The 19,171-nt window shown below is 36.4% G+C and overlaps 1 protein-coding gene across 5 annotated transcripts in view; it reads left to right on the top strand.

Annotated features, from left to right (window-relative positions):
* Window positions 1–19,171, top strand: part of SLC39A11 (solute carrier family 39 member 11) — a 478,311-nt gene that overhangs the window by 32,059 nt on the left and 427,081 nt on the right. For 4 of the 5 annotated variants that reach the window (XM_031965726.1, XM_031965721.1, XM_031965722.1 and 1 more), the window contains exons 2-3: window positions 2,042–2,160; window positions 6,920–6,958. In XM_031965726.1, coding sequence (XP_031821586.1) covers window positions 2,053–2,160; window positions 6,920–6,958 — 147 coding nt within the window. In that variant the 5' untranslated portion in view covers window positions 2,042–2,052. Of the gene's footprint in view, window positions 1–2,041; window positions 2,161–4,665; window positions 4,692–6,919; window positions 6,959–19,171 lie in introns of those variants that run through there. The other variant, XM_031965725.1, reaches the window with a different exon arrangement.

The raw sequence follows: 19,171 nt of genomic DNA, 5'->3' as shown, positions 1-19,171 counted from the left end.
TCAGAGTAGGATGGTCTTTGTTTTTCTTTTATTCCCCAAACTTATAGTGCCAGGCACATTATAATGCGTAATAATAGTTCTTGATGCTCTTTGTGCTTATATGACCTCTTCTCTGGCATTATTATTATTATTATTTTTTATTTAATAGCCTTTTATTTACAGGTTATATGGATTGGGAATTCAATGTAATGGTTTTTAGTCATCACCCAGAGTTCTTTCTCTGGGTGTAGCTGGTTCAGTTCATTGCTGCTCCATTGGAAATGATTTGGTTGATCTCGTTGCTGAGGATGGCCAGGTCCATCAGAACTGGTCATCATAGTATTGTTATTGAAATATATAATGATCTCCTGGTCCTGCTCGTTTCACTCAGCATCAGTTCATGTAAGTCTTTCCAGGCCTTTCTGAAATCATCCTGTTGGTCATTTCTTACAGAACAATAATATTCCATAACATTCATATACCACAATTTATTCAGCCATTGTCCAACCGATGGGCATCCACTCAGTTTCTAGTTTCTAGTCTGGCATTGTTATTAAACTAAGTGGGAGTTAGATCAACTCAAGTGCCATTGCCTGATTTGACTAACTTTCCAGTCCTTCTGGCAAGGTAAACCAGACCTGTCAGGCTGAGAAACAATGGTTTTTTTTTTGTAGCTAAGAGAGTCTTCTTTTTTGTACAATTGTAATTTATTTTTAGAGTTCTAGTTTTGTTAGGGTCTTTGAAGCCTAAAGGATAAAATATTCAGAATATTCAAATGAGAACTTTGGAAATTTTGTAGTGGGTGGAAGGAAAAAATCTCAAAACCTTTTTAATTGAAAATTAAAAAAAAACTTATCATTCGATATAAGTGTAATTCATTTAATATTATTTCCTATTAAGTATTCTTCATATATTTCCTGGCAGAAGTTAGGTCTGTCATTCAGCCAGCTGGTATATGTTAAGTGCCAATATTCTAGGCACTGTGCTAAGTACTTCAAGTACAGAGAAAGGCAAAAAACAATTCCTGTTCTCAAGGAACTCACTGCCTTCTCTTTTCTAAGGAGCTAAATAACTCCTGATTCTTTTAATTTTTCCTCACAGTCCCATTTCCTGACCCTTTGTAGATTTTAGAGGCAGCCTAGCCATCATAACAGACTTGAAAGTCAGGAAAATAGGATTTTAGGTGTCACCTTTGATGCCAGCCTGGCAAATTATGAATCTCAGTGAGATTAGTATGAAAGATGGGGACAGTAACAGTGTCCAACTTTCAGGGTTTGTGAGGATTCAGTGAGATGATGTGTATAAAAAACTTTGCCAATTTTAAAGTGCTACATGAATACTGTTTCCTTATTTATAATTAGTTGCCATTGGTGTTCTTCTTGAGACTTCCCAGTCTTTTTCTTCTATGTGTTTGAGCCAATTTTCAGTAACTTCCGGTCTCCTAGGGAACTGGGGTGAAGGAATTTTGCCCGTATTGGGTGCTTAACAAATATTCATTTTGGTGATTATTGCTTGATTCCAGGGGTTGTGGTTTCTTAAGACTAGGCAGGAGAGGGACCAGTCACTTAATTCCCAATTACTGTCTTAACTACCCCCACCAAAAAAAAAAAAAAAAAAAATTAGGCAGGGGACCTAACAGGGCATGGTGACACACATTTGTCATTCCTGTCCCTCAAAGAGGTTTGGCCTTGTGCGGCTTTTGAATTCTGGAGCTCTGAGCTACAGCAGAAGGAAAGCCAACCACATGTCCACATTAAATCTGGCACCAGTATGGTGAGCTCCCAGCATGGAAGTGCTGTGGCCTAAGGAGGGTTGTAAAAACAAAGCTGGTTAAAGCTTTTGATCCATATTGGGATTAAGATTGTGTGGGACCTTAAACAAACAGAAACACAAGCAAAAGCAGGGGAAGACAAAAACAAAATCAAAACCAGATTTTACCTGCCTGCCCAACTAAAATAGCTAAGGGACAGCGTTAAGTGAGAATGTTAGGATAATCAGGCTGTACCTTGTCTCTTGGGTGATTACGGTGTCTGATAGTTTTGTCTTCCTCCACTACCCACAGGGGCTTTCAGTATGATCCAAGGCTACAGTCCTGTGTTCCAAGCCTTGCTGGGGACCTTCTTCACCTGGGGTCTGACAGCAGCTGGAGCTGCCCTAGTTTTCATCTTCACTCGGGGACAGGTAAGTGGCCCTGTGGTTCTGTGCATTCATACTTCTCATACATACATACAAGAATACTACATAATCCTTAAGCCTTTTCCTGATTTTCTTAAATCAAAGTGTTTGTATATGTGTGTGTTTGAATAACTCTTGAAAATCAGGTGGTAGGTGCAAAGACAATCTGGACTTAGAGGACTTGAGGTCAAATACCAGCTCTACCATTTACTAATATATATGACTTTAAGTCACATCTTGAGACCTAATTTTCCTCCTCAGAAAAAATGTTTTTGTTTTTCCAATAGTATTTTATTTTTCTAAATACATGTAAAGATAGTTTTCAACATTCATTTTGTGTTCCAGATTTTTCTCCCACCCCCCCTCCTCAAGACTGTGAGCAATCTCATGTAGGTTAAATATGTGTACTTTTAAAAACATGTTTTCATATTTGTCATGTTGTGCAAGAAAAAAATCTATCAAAAAGGGAAAAATATGAGAAAGGAAAAAACCAAACAAAAAACAAAACATAAAAAAGGTCATTAAAAAACATTAAAAAAGATGAAAATACTATGCTTTGATTCACATTCAGTCTCCATAATTCTCTTGCTGGATGCGGATGGCTCTTTCCATCCCAAGCCTACTGGAAAGCAAAGTGGTTTTTATAACAACCTAAAGAAAAAAATCCACAGGCTGATTCTCCTGATAGCTTTTCCTATTCTCCATCATACTGTTTCCTGGCAATGATGCTGGGTACAGTGCTGGACTTAAAATGGGGAAAGCCTGAATTTGAATCCCCTGCAATCCCTGGGCATTTGCCTTAACTTCCTTTACTTCTCTTTTGTTTATTTGTAAAAACTTAGCTCATTGTGTGGCGAGGGTCAAATGAAATAATGTCTATAAAAGTGCTTTGCAAACTTTAATGGGACATGTTGGAGCTACTTGCTTTTACTTCTCCCTAGGCTAAGACAATATAGGGCAGTCAGCTGCAGCCTCCAGATGTTGTCCCCCTCTTCCCATGCAACACAAATGCCCATGGAGATCCCATCCAGGAGGTGTAGGGGAGAGGCACAATTCATTCCATTTACTATCTAATTTCTATTTTATTAGGTGCTCTCTGATTTCTTTCTGCCTTCCAATGTGTACTAATTTGCACAGTTGGAAGTAAAGCATCCTGTTTTTTTCTTTATGGTCCTCCATATTTCTAGTTTCTTTTACTCTCTTCTGGGAAAAAGTGCACACAGACACTTGTAAAGCTGAATTTCTCTCTCTCTCTCTCTCTCTCTCTTTCTGTTTCTGTCTCTGTTTTTGTCTCTCTCTGTCTCTCTCTCTTTTTCTCTCTCTGTCTCTCTGTTTCTGTCTCTGTCTCTCTCTGTTTCTGTCTCTGTCTCTCTCTGTCTGTCTTTCTGTCTCTGTTTCTGTCTCTCTCTGTCTCTGTCTCTCTCTCTCTCTCTCTCTCTCTCTCTCTGTCTCTTTGTTTCTGTCTCTGTCTCTCTCTGTTTCTGTCTCTGTCTCTCTCCCCCTCCCTTCCTCCTCTCCCTCTCACCCCACAATGTTCTTAATCTACAAGCTCCTAAAGCTTCCACGCACCCTCATTGTTTGGCACAGCAGTCTTAGAAATAAAAAGAGAAGAAATTGAATGCATGATTTGAGTTTTATTTAAACATAGTATGAGAGGGATCTGAAAACTAAAACATGCCTGGGAAGTTGGCAAACTTAGGGGCTCTTTGTGTTAGGAACATTAGAGTCTGGTAAAGCGAATATCAGTCTCATGGATAAGACTAATTGAGACTCAGAAAAGTCACAGCATATTAATTCACAAATAAACATGCATGTTAAAATGGAACCTAACCTTTATGTGCTCCAATTTACCCATTCTTACAAATCGGGATAATGATACCTGCATTACTTACAACAGACAGGGTTCTAACCATGGCTCAGATGTTAAAAAAAATTCTTTATGGTTATTGTTAGTACATTCCATTTATTTCCAAATATATTTTTCTCCTTCTCATCTGGCCACTTGTTATAACAAAGATTAAAAATTGTGTTTTGCTTAGCATTTTCTATTTGTTATGATAATTTTTTCTTTTCCAGTGGAAGGAGGAGAAAATAGATTTTTGTTAGTTGAAAAAATTAAAATTAAATTTAAAAAAGAAAAGAATGAAAAGAAAAAGGTCAGCAAAATCAACCACCAGATTTGATGGTACATTCAAAATTCTATGCCCATGAAAGTGCATAGACAAACTTTTTTGACAACTTACTCTGGTTATACTTCTTTTTATTATAGTCATTGTTGGTTTCCTAGTTCTGGTTGCTTCATTCTGTACCTGTTTATGTCTTCCCATGCTCCTCTGAATTCTTTTATCTTTTTCATTTTGTATAACCTGGTGATTTTCCATTATGTTAATGTATCAACAATTGTTTAGCCATTTTCCAGTTCATTGGTACCTACTTTGCTAATACAAAATGTGTTGCTTTGTATATTTTAGTATATAAAGGAGCTTTCTTTCTGTCTTTGCCTCCTTTCAGGATACATGCCCAAAGGGAACAGACAGGTTAGTCTTTTTTAAAAGTGTAATTCTGTTTTCCAAATTAATTGGACCAATTCATAGCAGTTCCTGCATTATATTAGTGTGCTTCCTATAGTTTTTCCAGCATTGATAATTTCCATCTTTTTGTCATTTTTTTGTTAGTTTAGTGTATGTGACATGAAACAATATAGCTCAGTTTTTTTGACTTGGTTTTTCATATTATTATTGTTTTGGAACATTTTTTCATATGGTTGTTGATAGTTTGTAATTTTTAATTGGAAAACTTTGTATATATTTATTAACCTTTTACTGATTGAAGAATGACTAACAATCATATATTTGTGTTCATTCTCTGTATTTTGGATGTCAGACCCTTAAAAAAATTTTTTTTTCTAAATTGAATCTTTTTAATATCTTAGTTGCATTGATTTTGTTATAGTGCAAAAACTTTTCAGGTTTAAAATTACACACATAAATATGCATATATTTATGTGTGTGTGTATACATACCTATATACACATATACATACATACACATACACATGATACATACATAATTTCTGTTCTTTGATTGAGAATTCTCTTCTAGTCATAGTTGTAAAAGGTGCCCAATGCCATTCTCTTTTAATTGTTTTATGATATGACCTTTCTTAAGTAGGTTGTATATTCCTTTTGAGCTGATTGTAGTATGTAGTTTAAGATGTTGGTCTATACACATATCTAGACATGCATATATACATACATACCTGTATGTATGTGTGTGTGTGTATGTATTTTGGTCAAATTGCTTTCCTGTTTTCTCATTAGTTCTTGCTAAATGGTGTGTTCTTTCCCAAGTACCTTACATTCTTTCCTTTTTATGAGTGCCAGGTTATTGATTTGGATTGTTTTTTATTCTTGTTCATCTAGTCTATTCCACTGATCAATTTTCTTATTTTTTTAAACCAGTTCAAGGTAGTTTTGATTTTTTTGGCAACGGAGGGGGAGTGGGATCTAGGTAATTCGTGTTTTATATATAATTTGAGGTCTGAATGTACCATTTCTCTGTAATTCCTTTCTTAAATTTTTTTTTCCCTTGATATTCTTGCTGTTTTGTTCCTCTGAATGAAATTTGATATATTTTTTCCTGGTTCTGTAAAGTACACCCATTGGTAGTTTGGGATAGTGCTAACTGTAAATTAATTTAGGTAATAACATTTTTTTTTGTGATATTGATGGTCCAACTGTGAGCAATCAGCATTTCTCTAATTATGTGTCATTCTTTAAAGTAATAGTATTTTGGCTTTCCCACTGCACAAGTGTATCTTTCAGATGTCACTGAAGACCTTCAGAGCAATAAGCAAGAAGCAGCCTAGCTAATGGGCCTGAAAAGGGGAGCTGTTTTCTTGGTCTTGATTCTTTTGAAGAGGGGGTGTTTTTGTCAGGTTGTGAATTGAGGAGGGTGAGATGATTCCATCCATAGACTTTATGATGCAGGTTATTAAAATAGTTGATTAGATCAATTGGTTAGGGTATACCACTAATGAGGTCATAGGGTCTTCCCTTCTGTGGGACAGTTATTTTTGTATCAAGAAAAATTCTGTTCTGTAGTTAAAACTGATGCTTGACCCAGGCCAACCTTCTTTCAGCAGCTGGTCACTAGGGAAACCTGGCAAGAGAATATGTTTGGATCAGTACAAAAGTCCCACTGATGAATGGGTCAGGATTGCTTAGGACACTGAATGTGATGTAGGGCTCCAATGTTGCTCCAACCTCTTACTAGCTCTTGGATCTTGGGGAAGAGGCTTAAAACTTCTTCATTGCTTAAAAGAGGTTGAAAATAACACATCTCACTGTTGTGAGGATCAAGTAAGATCATTTATAGAAATTATTTCACAAACCTTAACCCATATGTAAAAGTCAGTTGTTGGCATTATTGCACCATTACTATTGAGTCCCCAATAGAATTGCCAACACCTTACACAATACTTTGCAAATAACAGCTATTTAGGAAATGTTGGTTGAACAAAGTGGAATTAAATGGTGGCCTTAGTAGTATCATTTTTCAAGTTTTTTAATGGAATCCTTTTTTATTTTCTTGGTGAATCAAGATTCTAAAGCATTGGGAAAAGAAGTTTTCTTTTTAGAACCTATAAGAAGGCTGAATACTTTGGGCTTTAAAGTGGATTTCAAAAAAGTCAAGCTTGTGCCTCTTTTATAACTTTTGGTATAGGTCTTTTGGTATAAAACTGAACATCTTGTTTTCATTTACAGAGACGGATCTTAGATGGAAGCCTTGGATTTGCTGCAGGGGTAAGTAGAATCTGGTGGGAGAAATGTGAATTGGAACACTTTTTATTTATGACAGTTCTCTACTCTGGGCATTACAAGTCCCCATGTGGCCAAAATGCTTCTTGACTTAGTGATTTCCTATGTGATGGCTATGTATGTTAGTGCATGTAAAACATTTGTTTCCTGTCCCATAACTCCTTCTTTATGGCAGCAAGCATGATGGGGACCATTAAATGGCATTCCAGCAGCTGTTTCAAAGGCTATCTGCTGTAGCTAGCTACTGTAGAATGTCTTACAACCCCTTCTAGAAGTGCAATTAAAGGCTCAGACTTGGGCTTCTCAGGGAGAATGGTACCAGGCACATCAGTGCCCTTTTCCATTTGGGTCAAACTTTATGTTGCTTTTGGTCAGAGGTCATTGTAACCTGCAGAGTACAGACATTGAGGGGCAGGGGGTAGAGAAGTGCTGAACCTCCAAAATACCTTATGGTTCCATGTGATGGAATATGGGGTACAGAAGCACTGAATCCTCAAAATGTCTTGGTCTTAGGACTCTGTATGAGACCACCTGTACGGGCCACCAGACGATATGGTACAGGATTGGACCCCCAAAGTATGTTTGGGTTTTGGGCTGGTGTCATGAGGTATTGCAAAAGAACTGCAGACTCAGACCATTTTCAAATCAAAAGGCAAAGATTTTATTATTACTCCATAGACTGGTGGGCTAAATTCCAAAGAGAGTTGAGAGATTAATAAGAGGGAAGACTTGTGCCGAGTTCAATAGTGAAACTTGCCATTAACAAGGAGAAGATGCCATAAGGCAGACTAGGTTCTAGCCCTGGTAAGCGAGCTAACCCTAAAAGTAGTCGGTCATTGTGGTGTCGGGTAAGGGGCCTAATCCTAAATGCAGTTAGGGAAGAAGTAGAGTACCAGTAGGTCCTTTAAAGGGGAAAAATATCCTCAGGCATTGACATCAAACTTGACTTTCTGATTGGAAACAGTAACTGGGGGCATGTTAAGTTTGTCAATGTAAGGAATTCACCAGGAATTCAATGGGGGTCCACATAGCAGGAAATACCCACATCAGGATAACAAAAAACCCATTCACCAACAGATAATCCTGTGCTCCTTACTTGCTTCAAGGAATGGCTTGGCTTCCTGATTGTTTACAGTAATTCAGGCCCTCCCTACAACCTACCATGCTGTCAAGGATCTAGGATCCTTTTTGTTGGGGTCTTATTCACCCCATCAACATGGTCTGGCAGTTTTTTAGGTCATAGCCTGAGTGAGATTTAGAAGTCATTTCAGAAAAGCAGTCACCAGACCAATACACCAAGTTATTTTAGCTGTATATCTCCATACCATTATCTCTGTCTTTGAAGTAACCTTGCAGAAATAAAGACTCTTAGGAGTCCTATAACATGAGCCTTTGTGAGTCAGTAACCTTTTCCAAAGCCTTGAGTGAGCGTTAGTTATGGTGACTGCTGAGTTAAAAAAGATCATGTGGAAGAGCCCTTACCTCTGAGACTTCTAAGGCTGAGCTAGAGGAAGGCACTAATGGAATGATAGTGGTGCTGCTCTACAAACACATTGTTTCAAAGGCTCAGCTGACTTAGAACTACAACCAGAATTTTCACTCCTATAATCACTCCTTCGTAAAAAAAATTTCTGTCCTATATGACAAGTCTAATATAGTGAGTAGATAGGAAGCCATTATTAAATTGAGAAAAACCTGAGTTCAAATCTTGTCTCTGACACTAGAATGCCAGATGGCACCCTAAATAGAAAGACTTGAGAGGCAGGAAATTACCTAATCTCATTTCTCAAAAACAAATTGCTGATGTGTATCAGTGGGAGGGAGTGTCTGCATTGGGAGTTCCCTGAGTTGAGAAAATCATAGAACTGTTGTTGTTTGTCCTTGACCATGATGTCAGGTCTTGAAAATTAATTGGATGTAAGTGAGGGAGGGCAGTGCAAAGTCATCAGACTCACTTTCTCCTCAGAAGCCATCTAGGTTCAGTGGCCTGATAGAGATCCAGACCAGAATAGAATGGCCGATTCATTAGACAGAGAAGGTTGGTTGTAGATCTTGTCATACCTGTTTATCAGATGATTTATGAATACTTAAAATAGAATTGAAGCAACTTATGGCCTTTATAAGTTCAATTCTTAAAGTTCTGCAATTGGATTGCATAATTTTGACAAATGAATTCCAGGGAACTTTTAGTGTTTGGTATTGAGTAAATTTGCTCAGTATTAATAAATATATACATTTATATGTATTATATATTATATAGAAATATTATTTTTAAAGCATTTGCTTGTGAATATATTGAGTTTGATTTTTGACAGAAATGAAAATGATAAGTTCATAGAGTAAAAAAGGTTAATAAAGTAAAAAAAAAAGTTTAATAATTAATTTAAATAGTTAACAAAAATCCATTTTCATTCCTTTCTACTCTTCCCCCTCAAAAAACAAGAAAAACAAAATCCTTTAAAAATACCCATCAACATTTATTAAGCACCCTACTATGTGTCAGGGCAAGTGTTAAGCACTGGTAATACAAAAATAGATAAAAACAACCTCTCCCCTCAAAGGAGTTAGTCTAATGGGGAAGTCAACATGCAAACAATGGTATACAAATAGTATATATTCCAAATAAATTGGAGGCAATTTCCCAGAGAAAGCACGATTGTTGAGGGAAGACTGGGACAGGTTTTTGTTTTTTTTCTTTGCAAAAAGTGGGATTTTAGCTGAAATTTCAAGGAAAAGCTGGGAAGCCAGACAGTGAAGACAGGAGGGAAAGCATTTCAGGCCTGGAGGGCAGCCAGTAAAAAGGAACAGTTGGGAGATGGAATGTCAAGAGCAAGGATACCAGTGTCATTGGATCCCAGAGTTCATGGAGAGATAAAAAATGTAAGAAGTTTGGAAGAGTAGGAAGAAACAAGGATATAATGGGCTTTAAAAGCTACAGAGGAATTGTGGAAATGGGCCCATTCCACACCCTGAGTCCACTGCTTCTTTGTCAGGAGTCTCCACATATCATGATTGATCCTGGAGTCATGAATGGCTAAAGGAGTTTTTGAAGGAAACTAGGAGGTTTTCCCTTTCCAGTTTCTTGGCTCTAAATCTCTCATCCATAAGGCATACAGATTGAGTGCTTTGCTCTGGAAGAGTATAGTATTAATAAGCTTGATCACCTTTTGTGAAGAGAAATGTTTATATGTATAATTTTAGAATTTTTTTTTAAAAAGAGAAGACCATTCATATTAATGGAATAAAAAGTTTTAGTTATAGCTCTGCCAAAGCAGCAGAGAGATATTTAATAAGATCCTGAAGTTTTGGAGGGAAAGGAAGGGAGAGGATGAAGATAAGGAAGAAGGTCAAGTTCTATGATCAATCAGTTAACAATGAATGAAATTTTTAAAAAAATTATTAAGCATCTACTATATGTTAGGTACTAGGATAAGTGGGATAATAAAGGCAAAAGTGGAATAACCCCTGTCATTATGAAGCTTACATCTAACTGGTGGAGATGACATGTATACATATAGACATCTACAAAGTAGGTGCTGGGTAATTTTATAGGGAAGGCACAGGAGCTGGGAGGAATCAGAAAGGCTGCAGGTAAAAGTGACATTTGAGCTGAACCTTCAAGAAATCTAGAGATTCTGGGAGGTGATCATGAGTAAGGAGTACATTCTAATTATGGGGTATAGTTATGCAAAGGCAGGAAAGAGAGATGAAGCTGCCACTTTGGCTGGATAAAGTGTAAAATAAGGGACGTAGTAAGGCTGGAATGGTAGGTTGGTGCCATTTTGGGAAGGGCTTTAAATGCTAAACAATGGAGTCGATGTTTGGTCTTTGAAGTAGTGGAGCTACTGAAGCGTACTGAGGAGAGGTTAGTGCTGCTCTTGAGGAAAATCATTTTGGCTGTTGGATGGGAGATGGATTTGAGTGGGAAGAGACTGAAGGTAGTAGGAAGGCCAATCGGGAGATTATTGTGATGGTCTAGGCAAGAGTTAAGCCCTTGATCTAGAATGATGGCTTGGGTAGTTGAAGAGCAGGGCAAGGATGCAAGAGATCTCGGGGAGAAGAAGATGGGAAGATTTGGCAACTGAATGGGTGTGTTGGGTGTGAGAGTAAGGAGCCCAAGATGACCCTTAGTTTGTTAGCCTGGCTGACTAGAAGTATGCTTTCTACGGTAATAGAAACGTTTGTAAAGTGGTGTATTTTTAAGAGAAATATAATTAGCCCTGTTTTGGACAGACAGAGTTTCATTTGCTTACAGGGTATCAATTTTGACGTATCCCATATTCAGTAGTTGATGTAGGATCAGATCTCAGGGAAGAGATTAGGATTAGATCTTTAAATCCTTAGAGTAATGAGTATAGGGATGTTAATTAACTTAGTGTGGGTCTAGAAAGACAAGAGAATAAGGTCCAGGCCCCAGATTCTTGGGTAGACCTAAATTTAGGAGCAGTGATGTGGACAGAGATCTGGAAAAGGATACTTGGAAGGAGCAGTCAAGTAGAAGGGGGACTCCATGAAAACCTAGAGAGGAGAGGGTAGTCAGAAGTGGCTGAAAAATCAAGAAAGATGAGGATTAAGAAAAAGCCTTCTGGATGGGACAGTATTGACCACAAAAACAATCAGAGACTATCAGAGTAAGAAAAAGCAAAAAAGGGTTTATTACAATCTCTTGAGAAAGGATATCTCCCATCTGACAAGGTGTGTGTCAGTAAAAGGGAGTGCAAAGTAAAACCCACAAAACATAAGATTATATAGTCTGAATGAATGCAGAAGCCCTCACCGCCCCCCCCCCCCTCCCAATCTGGCCTTTTCTTCCATTGTTTGGGGGATTCTGGGCTTATATTCTAGTCGCAGAAATCTGACCCAAAAATAAGAGAATAAAAAAAGAGGTACTTTAATGGTAATTAAGAGATGGTGGGAAACAGGAGATACACACTTGCAACTTTTTTTAGCTGTAGCTTTATTTGTTATTATAACGTCTGAAGTCACATTTAAGGTATATAGTTGAAGGCTGTATTCCCATGAGAGTGTCTTCACTCACTCAATCCCACACACTTTAAATTGGTAACCTTGGAGAGAGTAGTCTGAGGTGAATGATGAAGATAGAGGCTAGATTACCAAGGATTAAGGGATGAATAAGAAGAGAGGAAATCCAGGCAATCATTTTAGATATTTTTTCCCTTAGGAGTTTGCTAATTGCTCTCTCCAAAGTTACCAATGATCACTTCATTGTGAAAAACTCTATTGCTATTTTCTTGGCAGCTCCTGATAGAGGCACTGTCTTCACTGATACAGATAGGTAATTTAAGCTGTTGGAGTTGCTTTGGGACACTAAAATAGGTTAAATGACATGCACATTTATAAAAATCACATATCTAGTAAGTCAGGGGCCTTAGCTCTTCTTGTTATTGAGATCAGCCTTCTACCTACATTACCTCACATCCCCTCTTTGGCTCCTATGTATTTTGGGACAAATGATGTAGTTTTGTAATAGATATATCATTCAAGACATGTATGATCAGAAAAAGAGTTTGCCCTGTTCTGTAATGGAGAGATACAGTTATCTCTGCATTGGTGTTCCCAAAATGTCAAAAGATTCAGTGGAAAAATTATGAGAAGAGACTGGTAAGAATAGCACAAGATGAGAAAGCTGTAATCTGCCTTCTTAGTGGGAGTGCTCACATTGATAAGAAAAGAAATATATTGAGGCGGGGTAGTTTTCCAGTGATTGATTGTTAGCTGTTTTCTTTGTAAGTTGGATTGTTTGGGACGAATAGCTTGGTATTTTTTCCAGTCTTTTAAATTGTCAGTCTGACCAGAGTATGGAACTATATGGTACCTTAGGCCAGGAGAGGGGAACCTTTTTTCTGCCAAGGGCCGTTGGATTTTTGTAACATTGTTCATGGGCTGTACAAAGTTATGAAATTATAGACCTCAAGCATTGGAAGGTGTATGGACCTTAGATGGTTCATGGAGACCGAAGCTTAGAGAAGGAGTGTCACCTGCCCTTGTGATGGGATGAGATTTGTTAGGTTTGGAAGTTGAGGGGAAGAGACTAGAATAGCACATGGAAGAATTACCTGCTAATTGTAACTATTCAGAAATGGATTTGGTACAGAGAGAGTTCCATTTTGGTGGTGGTGGTGGTGGTGGTGGTGGGGTGTGTGGTAATGCTTTCTCAAAAAACTTTTTTTTTAATCATTATGAACATGACAACAAACATTAACATTTCTTTATACAGATAAAAAAAAGGATTATATGTGACCCCATAAATCTCTATTATGTTCAGCTTTTTAGAAAAAGTATATATCTTAAATTTAGTTTGATAATTCAGACATTACTATGCATATATGTGACTCCTTCAGAACTTTCTTTTGAACAAATACAGAACCCTGTATTTGTAAAATATGTCATTGACCCTTTTTGCTATTTTCTTTTTTTGGTATTACTACCACAATCTCTCCATCCTTCCTCCTATAACTTTTTCACAGGTTCTTCAACCCACTCCCTCCTCAGCCAAAGAAAAGCCCTTCCTTTAAAAAATTAGTATACTCAAGCAAAACCACAATTGATTGTATCTGAAAATGTTTGTCCCCTACACCATCTGCCAAGAGATGGGAAACATGATTCTTCTGCACTGATGATTGATCATTGTTATTGACCAGAGCCCCAAAGTCTCACAGCATTGTTTTCCTATAATTATCATGATTTTTGTGCAAGCTGTTTTCAGCCAGTCAGTTGACAAGCATTGATTAAGCAGGTACTTTCTTTACAACCTTTCTGCTCCCTATCTTTCCCTGAAATGCTAACTCTCCATCTTCAAGTGGAGACTGGAGGATCACTTGTAGGTGATATTTTACAGGGGAGGGATCAGTTGATTGCCAAGGTTCCCCTCTACTTTGGGATTCCATGATCTTGTGTTCTACCTGGTGAACAATTAGTCTAATTAATTCCTTGCTGTAAAGATCCAATATGTCATATTATAGGATTCAGATATTTGTGCAAGAATATGAACAAGTGCAGCTGTTAGTGCAAGGAGGAGAGCCATCTCTTATCTGTCCAGCAAGGATGAGGGGAGTTTCAAAGATGGAAGCATCTGAGCTATATTGTAAAACATAGACAAAGAATTAAATAGGCAAAATGGAGAGTTGACATTGATACAGCTGTCTTAGAAACTTATTTGTCTGGCTCCACTTGAAGTTTAATCTCAGAATAAGCAATCGCATAAGGTAATTTTGAAAAAGGAAAAGGGAAAAATTCCTTAAATAACAGTGGAAAGAATTAGAATTAAAAATTGAAACTAGGTTCTGTGACCTCACATTGTGTGGCCTGAAGAGTTAGAGCCCTAACTGATGCACAATAGGAAATTCTATTAGAATTAGAAGCCAAAAACTTAATTTCTAATTAGAAACTTTGGCTCCTAATCGGGGCGGCTAGGTGGCAGTAGTGGTTAAAGCACTGGGCTTAGAATCAGAAAACCTCATCTTCATGAGTTCAATTCCCAGACTCAGTCACCAGTTGTGTGACATGAGCTGGATAAGGAAATGGCAAACTACTCGTATCTTTGTCAAGAAAATGCAAAATAGACTCCTAAAGAATGGGATATGACTGAAATGACACAATAAACAACCACCACAACTTTTATTAGAAGTCAAAAAACTTATAATTAATGCAACAGATTTCTCTGTGGGTTTCAGTTTGGGGTGAGGAAGGTAGGGTTCCGTTATAATTTCACTGATGTGAGGAATTCCCAGGATGAAAACTTCTACTGATGCTGGCCTTAACTGTAACAGCAAAAGCTGCCTTTATGGTGAAGGGGATTATCTAGGATGTATAGATAAGCTCCCAATAGATATATGACCTGAGCATAAAAGGTGTCATGTCATTATTTTTAATCCTCTGGAGTCAAGAATGTGTAATGCATACCTGATGTCTTTCAGTGTTTTATTTTACAATGTTGTAATTGGACACATTGTTCTTCTGGTTCATTCTGCCTCAGTTCAAACAAATATCTTCAAGTTTCTTTGAATTTATTTCATTTTAAAGATATTCTCATTTCTTATGATGCATAATTCTGTTACATTCATATTCCACAGTATGTTCAGCCATTTTCCAGGAAATTGACACTTGCTTTATTTCTAGTTTTTTCCTACCACAAAAAAAGTATTGCTATGAATATTTTGGATATTGAGGATTTTCCTTCTGTTTTTGATCTTCTTGTGGCATATGCCCAATATAGTAAGAATGGTGGGTCAAAAGCTTAGTGACCTTTCTCTAAAAACTGCAGATTTAGTTCCATAATTGGAATTAATTCACATCTCCACTACCAGTAAGTGTGCTTGTATTCCTTATGAAACTGATTTTTCAAGGTTTTCCCCAGTAGCAGTGGATAGAGAGTTCTAGACATTTGCTGGGCACAGATTTTAGAAATCGTTGGATTAAGTGCAAACATGAGTATAGATGAGATTGCTCATCTGTTTGCTGTGGAGTAAAAAGGACTTGATAAATTGATGAAAGGAGGTATTTGGGATTTGAATTCCAGTTTTTTGTTCAGTAGATATAGAAATTGCCATTTCCTTATTTCTTGTTTATTTTGAATGAAGTTTGATTATAGTATCTGAGATGATTACAAACCTTGAAGGAAAAGAATTTTGGCTCTTGGACCAGGTTTCACACAAACAGAAGAATATTTGTTTTTCAATCCTATGAGATTTCAAGAGAGCTGCTTAGATTGTCGGTCCAGATTCCTATCTGTGCTCTTAATATCTCCCCTGTGAGCCCTGTCAAAGCTTTTGCTTCCTTCTCATGGATTTCTTGATAGTTTCTACATAATTATTCTTGCAGAAATGGTTGTTTGATAGTTGTTTTTACTTAAATTGTCTATTGGAGGGATTTTGGTTTTGAGTTAACTTGCCAAGGTGTAATGGCTTGACAGTCTGTTATTTGTACAAAGGATGTTATTAGTAGCTGAACTGTAGATTTAGAATTTGGTTTAAAGTCTGAAGAGCTTTAGGATTTAAAGTCACAGCAACTTTCTAAAAAAAGCCTTAAAAATGGCTAGTTGCTTTATGGCAAAGGAGTTAATAAGGCTGTGTTTTTTTTTTTTTCCTCTCAAAGATTCTTCAGATAGTCCATTTCACCATTTTACTTTGTGATTGACCAAGGATCTTTGTAGTTAATTAAACAGTGATTCAAACCCCTTAATTCAAGTGTCTTTGTTATCTTTCCTTTTTTTTTTAATAGTTTTTTTGTTTTCAAAATATATGTATGTAGTTTTCATTATTCACCCTTGTAAAACCTTGTGTTCCAAATTTTTTTTCCTCTTCTTCCTCCCACCTCCTCCCTTAGATAGCAAGTAATCCTATACATGTTAAACATGTGCAATTCTTCTGTACATATTTCCATAATTATGCTGCTCAAGAAAAATCAGATCAAAAAGAAAAAAAATGAGAAAAAACAAAATGCAAGCAGATGTTTCTTATCCTTCTTTGCAGAATTCTTACAGCTAGCTTTGAAATTTGTTTTAAGCTTTAACAGGAAAATTAAGTTAGGGATGGGGAATTGAGAGAGCTAGGATGGCACAGTGTTTTTCTCCCTCCCCCCCATCATTTTTTTAAAGTATTAATTATACATATTGTTCCTGACTCATACTTCCTCCCTTAAATTGAACTCTCCTGTATAAAAAAAATTTTCCTTATAAAAAAACAGTTAAATAAAATAGCCTTGGATTGTATGTTTGCATATGACAGCAAATCCAGCAGTTAGCACCTGTAGTCCATCACTTCTCCAATGAAAGGTGGGAAGGCTGTTTCATTTTCTAGTCTCCAGAACTAAGATTGGTCATTGCAGTTTATCTGAATTGGGCTGCTTTTGAATGAAGTTTTTGTCTACATTATAATAGTCATTGTATATATTGTCCTTCTGGTTTATAATTTTAATTGGCTTAGCTTCAGTTTCTCTTAAGTTTTTCTCCCCATATTTCTGAGAATTCTTCACCTGTATCTTGTGGTTCACTAGTATTTTGTTTTATACATGTGTGTTCCGTAATCTATTCAGCTGTCCCCAGGAGAGGGGTCATTCTTAAGAGCCCCACCAATCAGGAGTGGATTGTCAGAAGTCACATAAGGCAGCACAGTGCTTGGCCCACAGTAAGAACTTAATAAATGCTTAAAAGTGAGCATGTCTTAACATTTATCAGTAAGCACTTCTTTGTTTCTGTCTCGACAGAGCCTGTATTTCCTTCTTGTTAGTTTTTGTCATTAATAGTGATACTACAAACTAGCTGCGTGTGTGCTCTTAGTAATTCAACCTCTCTGAGGCACTTTTAACAAAAATATTGCAAATTATTATAAAGAGGGGACAGTAATTTTGGCAGAGGTTTTGTAGGGGGTGGATAGTTGTGAAGTATTTCAGTTACTTTTAGGTTCATCTGCTCAGAGTTGTGTAATAAATTGTATTAATAGTTTTAATAAGATAATCATTGCAGCTCACATTTATCTAACCTAGTGGTCTCTAAAGCAGAGTACTGCCAGAGGATCCATTAGGATTTGGGAGGAACACATACTAGAAGATTGATTTTTAAAAAAATGATAGCCTTTCATTTTCAAAATATATTTGAAGATAGTTTTCAATATTTAGATTTTTCTCCTTCCCCCTCCCCTAGATAGCATGTGACCTAATAATATATGTTAAACATGAGCAATTCTTCTTCCCTCACCCCAAATAAATGATAAGCAGCTTTTATTTGCGATTGACCAGGACCTGGCACCTGGTAGGCATTTAATATGAGAAAGAAAAAAAAAACTAAGCGAACAAATAATAATACCAATAAAAAAAGGTGAAAATACTATGCTTTTATCCACACTCAGTCTCCATAGCACTCTCTCTGGATGTGGTTGGTTCCTTCCATCCCAATTCTATTGGAATTTCCTTCAATCACCTCATTGTTGAAAAGATCCAAGTTCATCCCAGTTGATCATCACATAATCTTGTTGCTGTATACAATGTTCTCTTGGTTCTACTCACTTCAGCCAGCATCAGTTCATGCAAATCTTTCCAGGCCTCCCTAAAAGCAGCCTGCCCATCACTTCGTATAGAAGAACAATGTTCTATTTTATTTATACACCACAACCTATTTAGCCATTCCCCAACCAATTCCCCAGTTTCCAGTTCCCTGCCACTACAAAATGGGATACTATAATAATATTTAATATCTATATTGATACAGGTATCCTTTATTTAGATAATCCCATGACTCATATAGTAATTAAAATACAACATGGAGGGGTTTGCCAAGGAATAATGAATCCTTATTCATTCATTCATTTACTTTTAGCCGATTTTTAATGGATTGTAGTTTCTTCGTACCTGGTAAGTGAATTTATAGAATATAAAGTTTAAGTTAACCTATAAAATGCCAAAAAATGGCAATGTGGTTTAAAAGATTTCTAAGAAACCTCAGATTGAAAATAATACTAAAAATGCAATCATAAATGAACAAGAAAAGAGCAGAACAAATACTTGCACTCCTTAGATGTATACTTCATCAGCCATACTACAAGAAAAAAAGAGATGATGATATAATCAGAATTAGCCAAAAAGTTTTAAATCATCAAGAAAATATGAATTTACAACCACTGTTGTTAGCTGTGAAGCTTGTTCTAAATGTACATTTTTGTCTTGAAATATTATCTAATGATAGTATAAAGCCATCATGATTAGCAAGCCATTTAACTCAACTTCTATCATCTATATAAACTCTTTTTTTCATATCTAATAAACTTGAAAACCAAAAAAACCTTCCAAAGAATTTTAGTGGGTTTTGTTAACAAAGCAATGTTAAAACAGTTGTTTGACATCAGAGAAGATAAAGATGATTTAGCAAACCCAGCTAATGATGGACTTCTTCTATTTTAATAAATAGGTCTTTTTGAGATTTTTTTCATTTCTCATAACCAATAAAACAATTATTGAAATAAAAGAAGCCTAAAACTAGGTCTTTGAAATACCAGATCTATAAACCCAACTCCAAAATAATCAAGCACATTCATTAACATTGTTCTTGCTAAAAATAAGTGTCAATGATAAATTTTAATGTGATAAGAAAAAACCCTTTTTGTATCATTAATAAGTGAGCCTTATTTTTAAAATATAGTTTAATTTTATCTTCATATCATCTCCTTTGATATTTTTAATTTAAAT

This window comes from Sarcophilus harrisii, chromosome 4 (genome assembly GCF_902635505.1).
Source record: "Sarcophilus harrisii chromosome 4, mSarHar1.11, whole genome shotgun sequence".
NCBI classification, from domain to species: Eukaryota; Metazoa; Chordata; class Mammalia; order Dasyuromorphia; family Dasyuridae; genus Sarcophilus; species Sarcophilus harrisii.
This window is presented reverse-complemented; position numbering and strand designations above follow the sequence as displayed.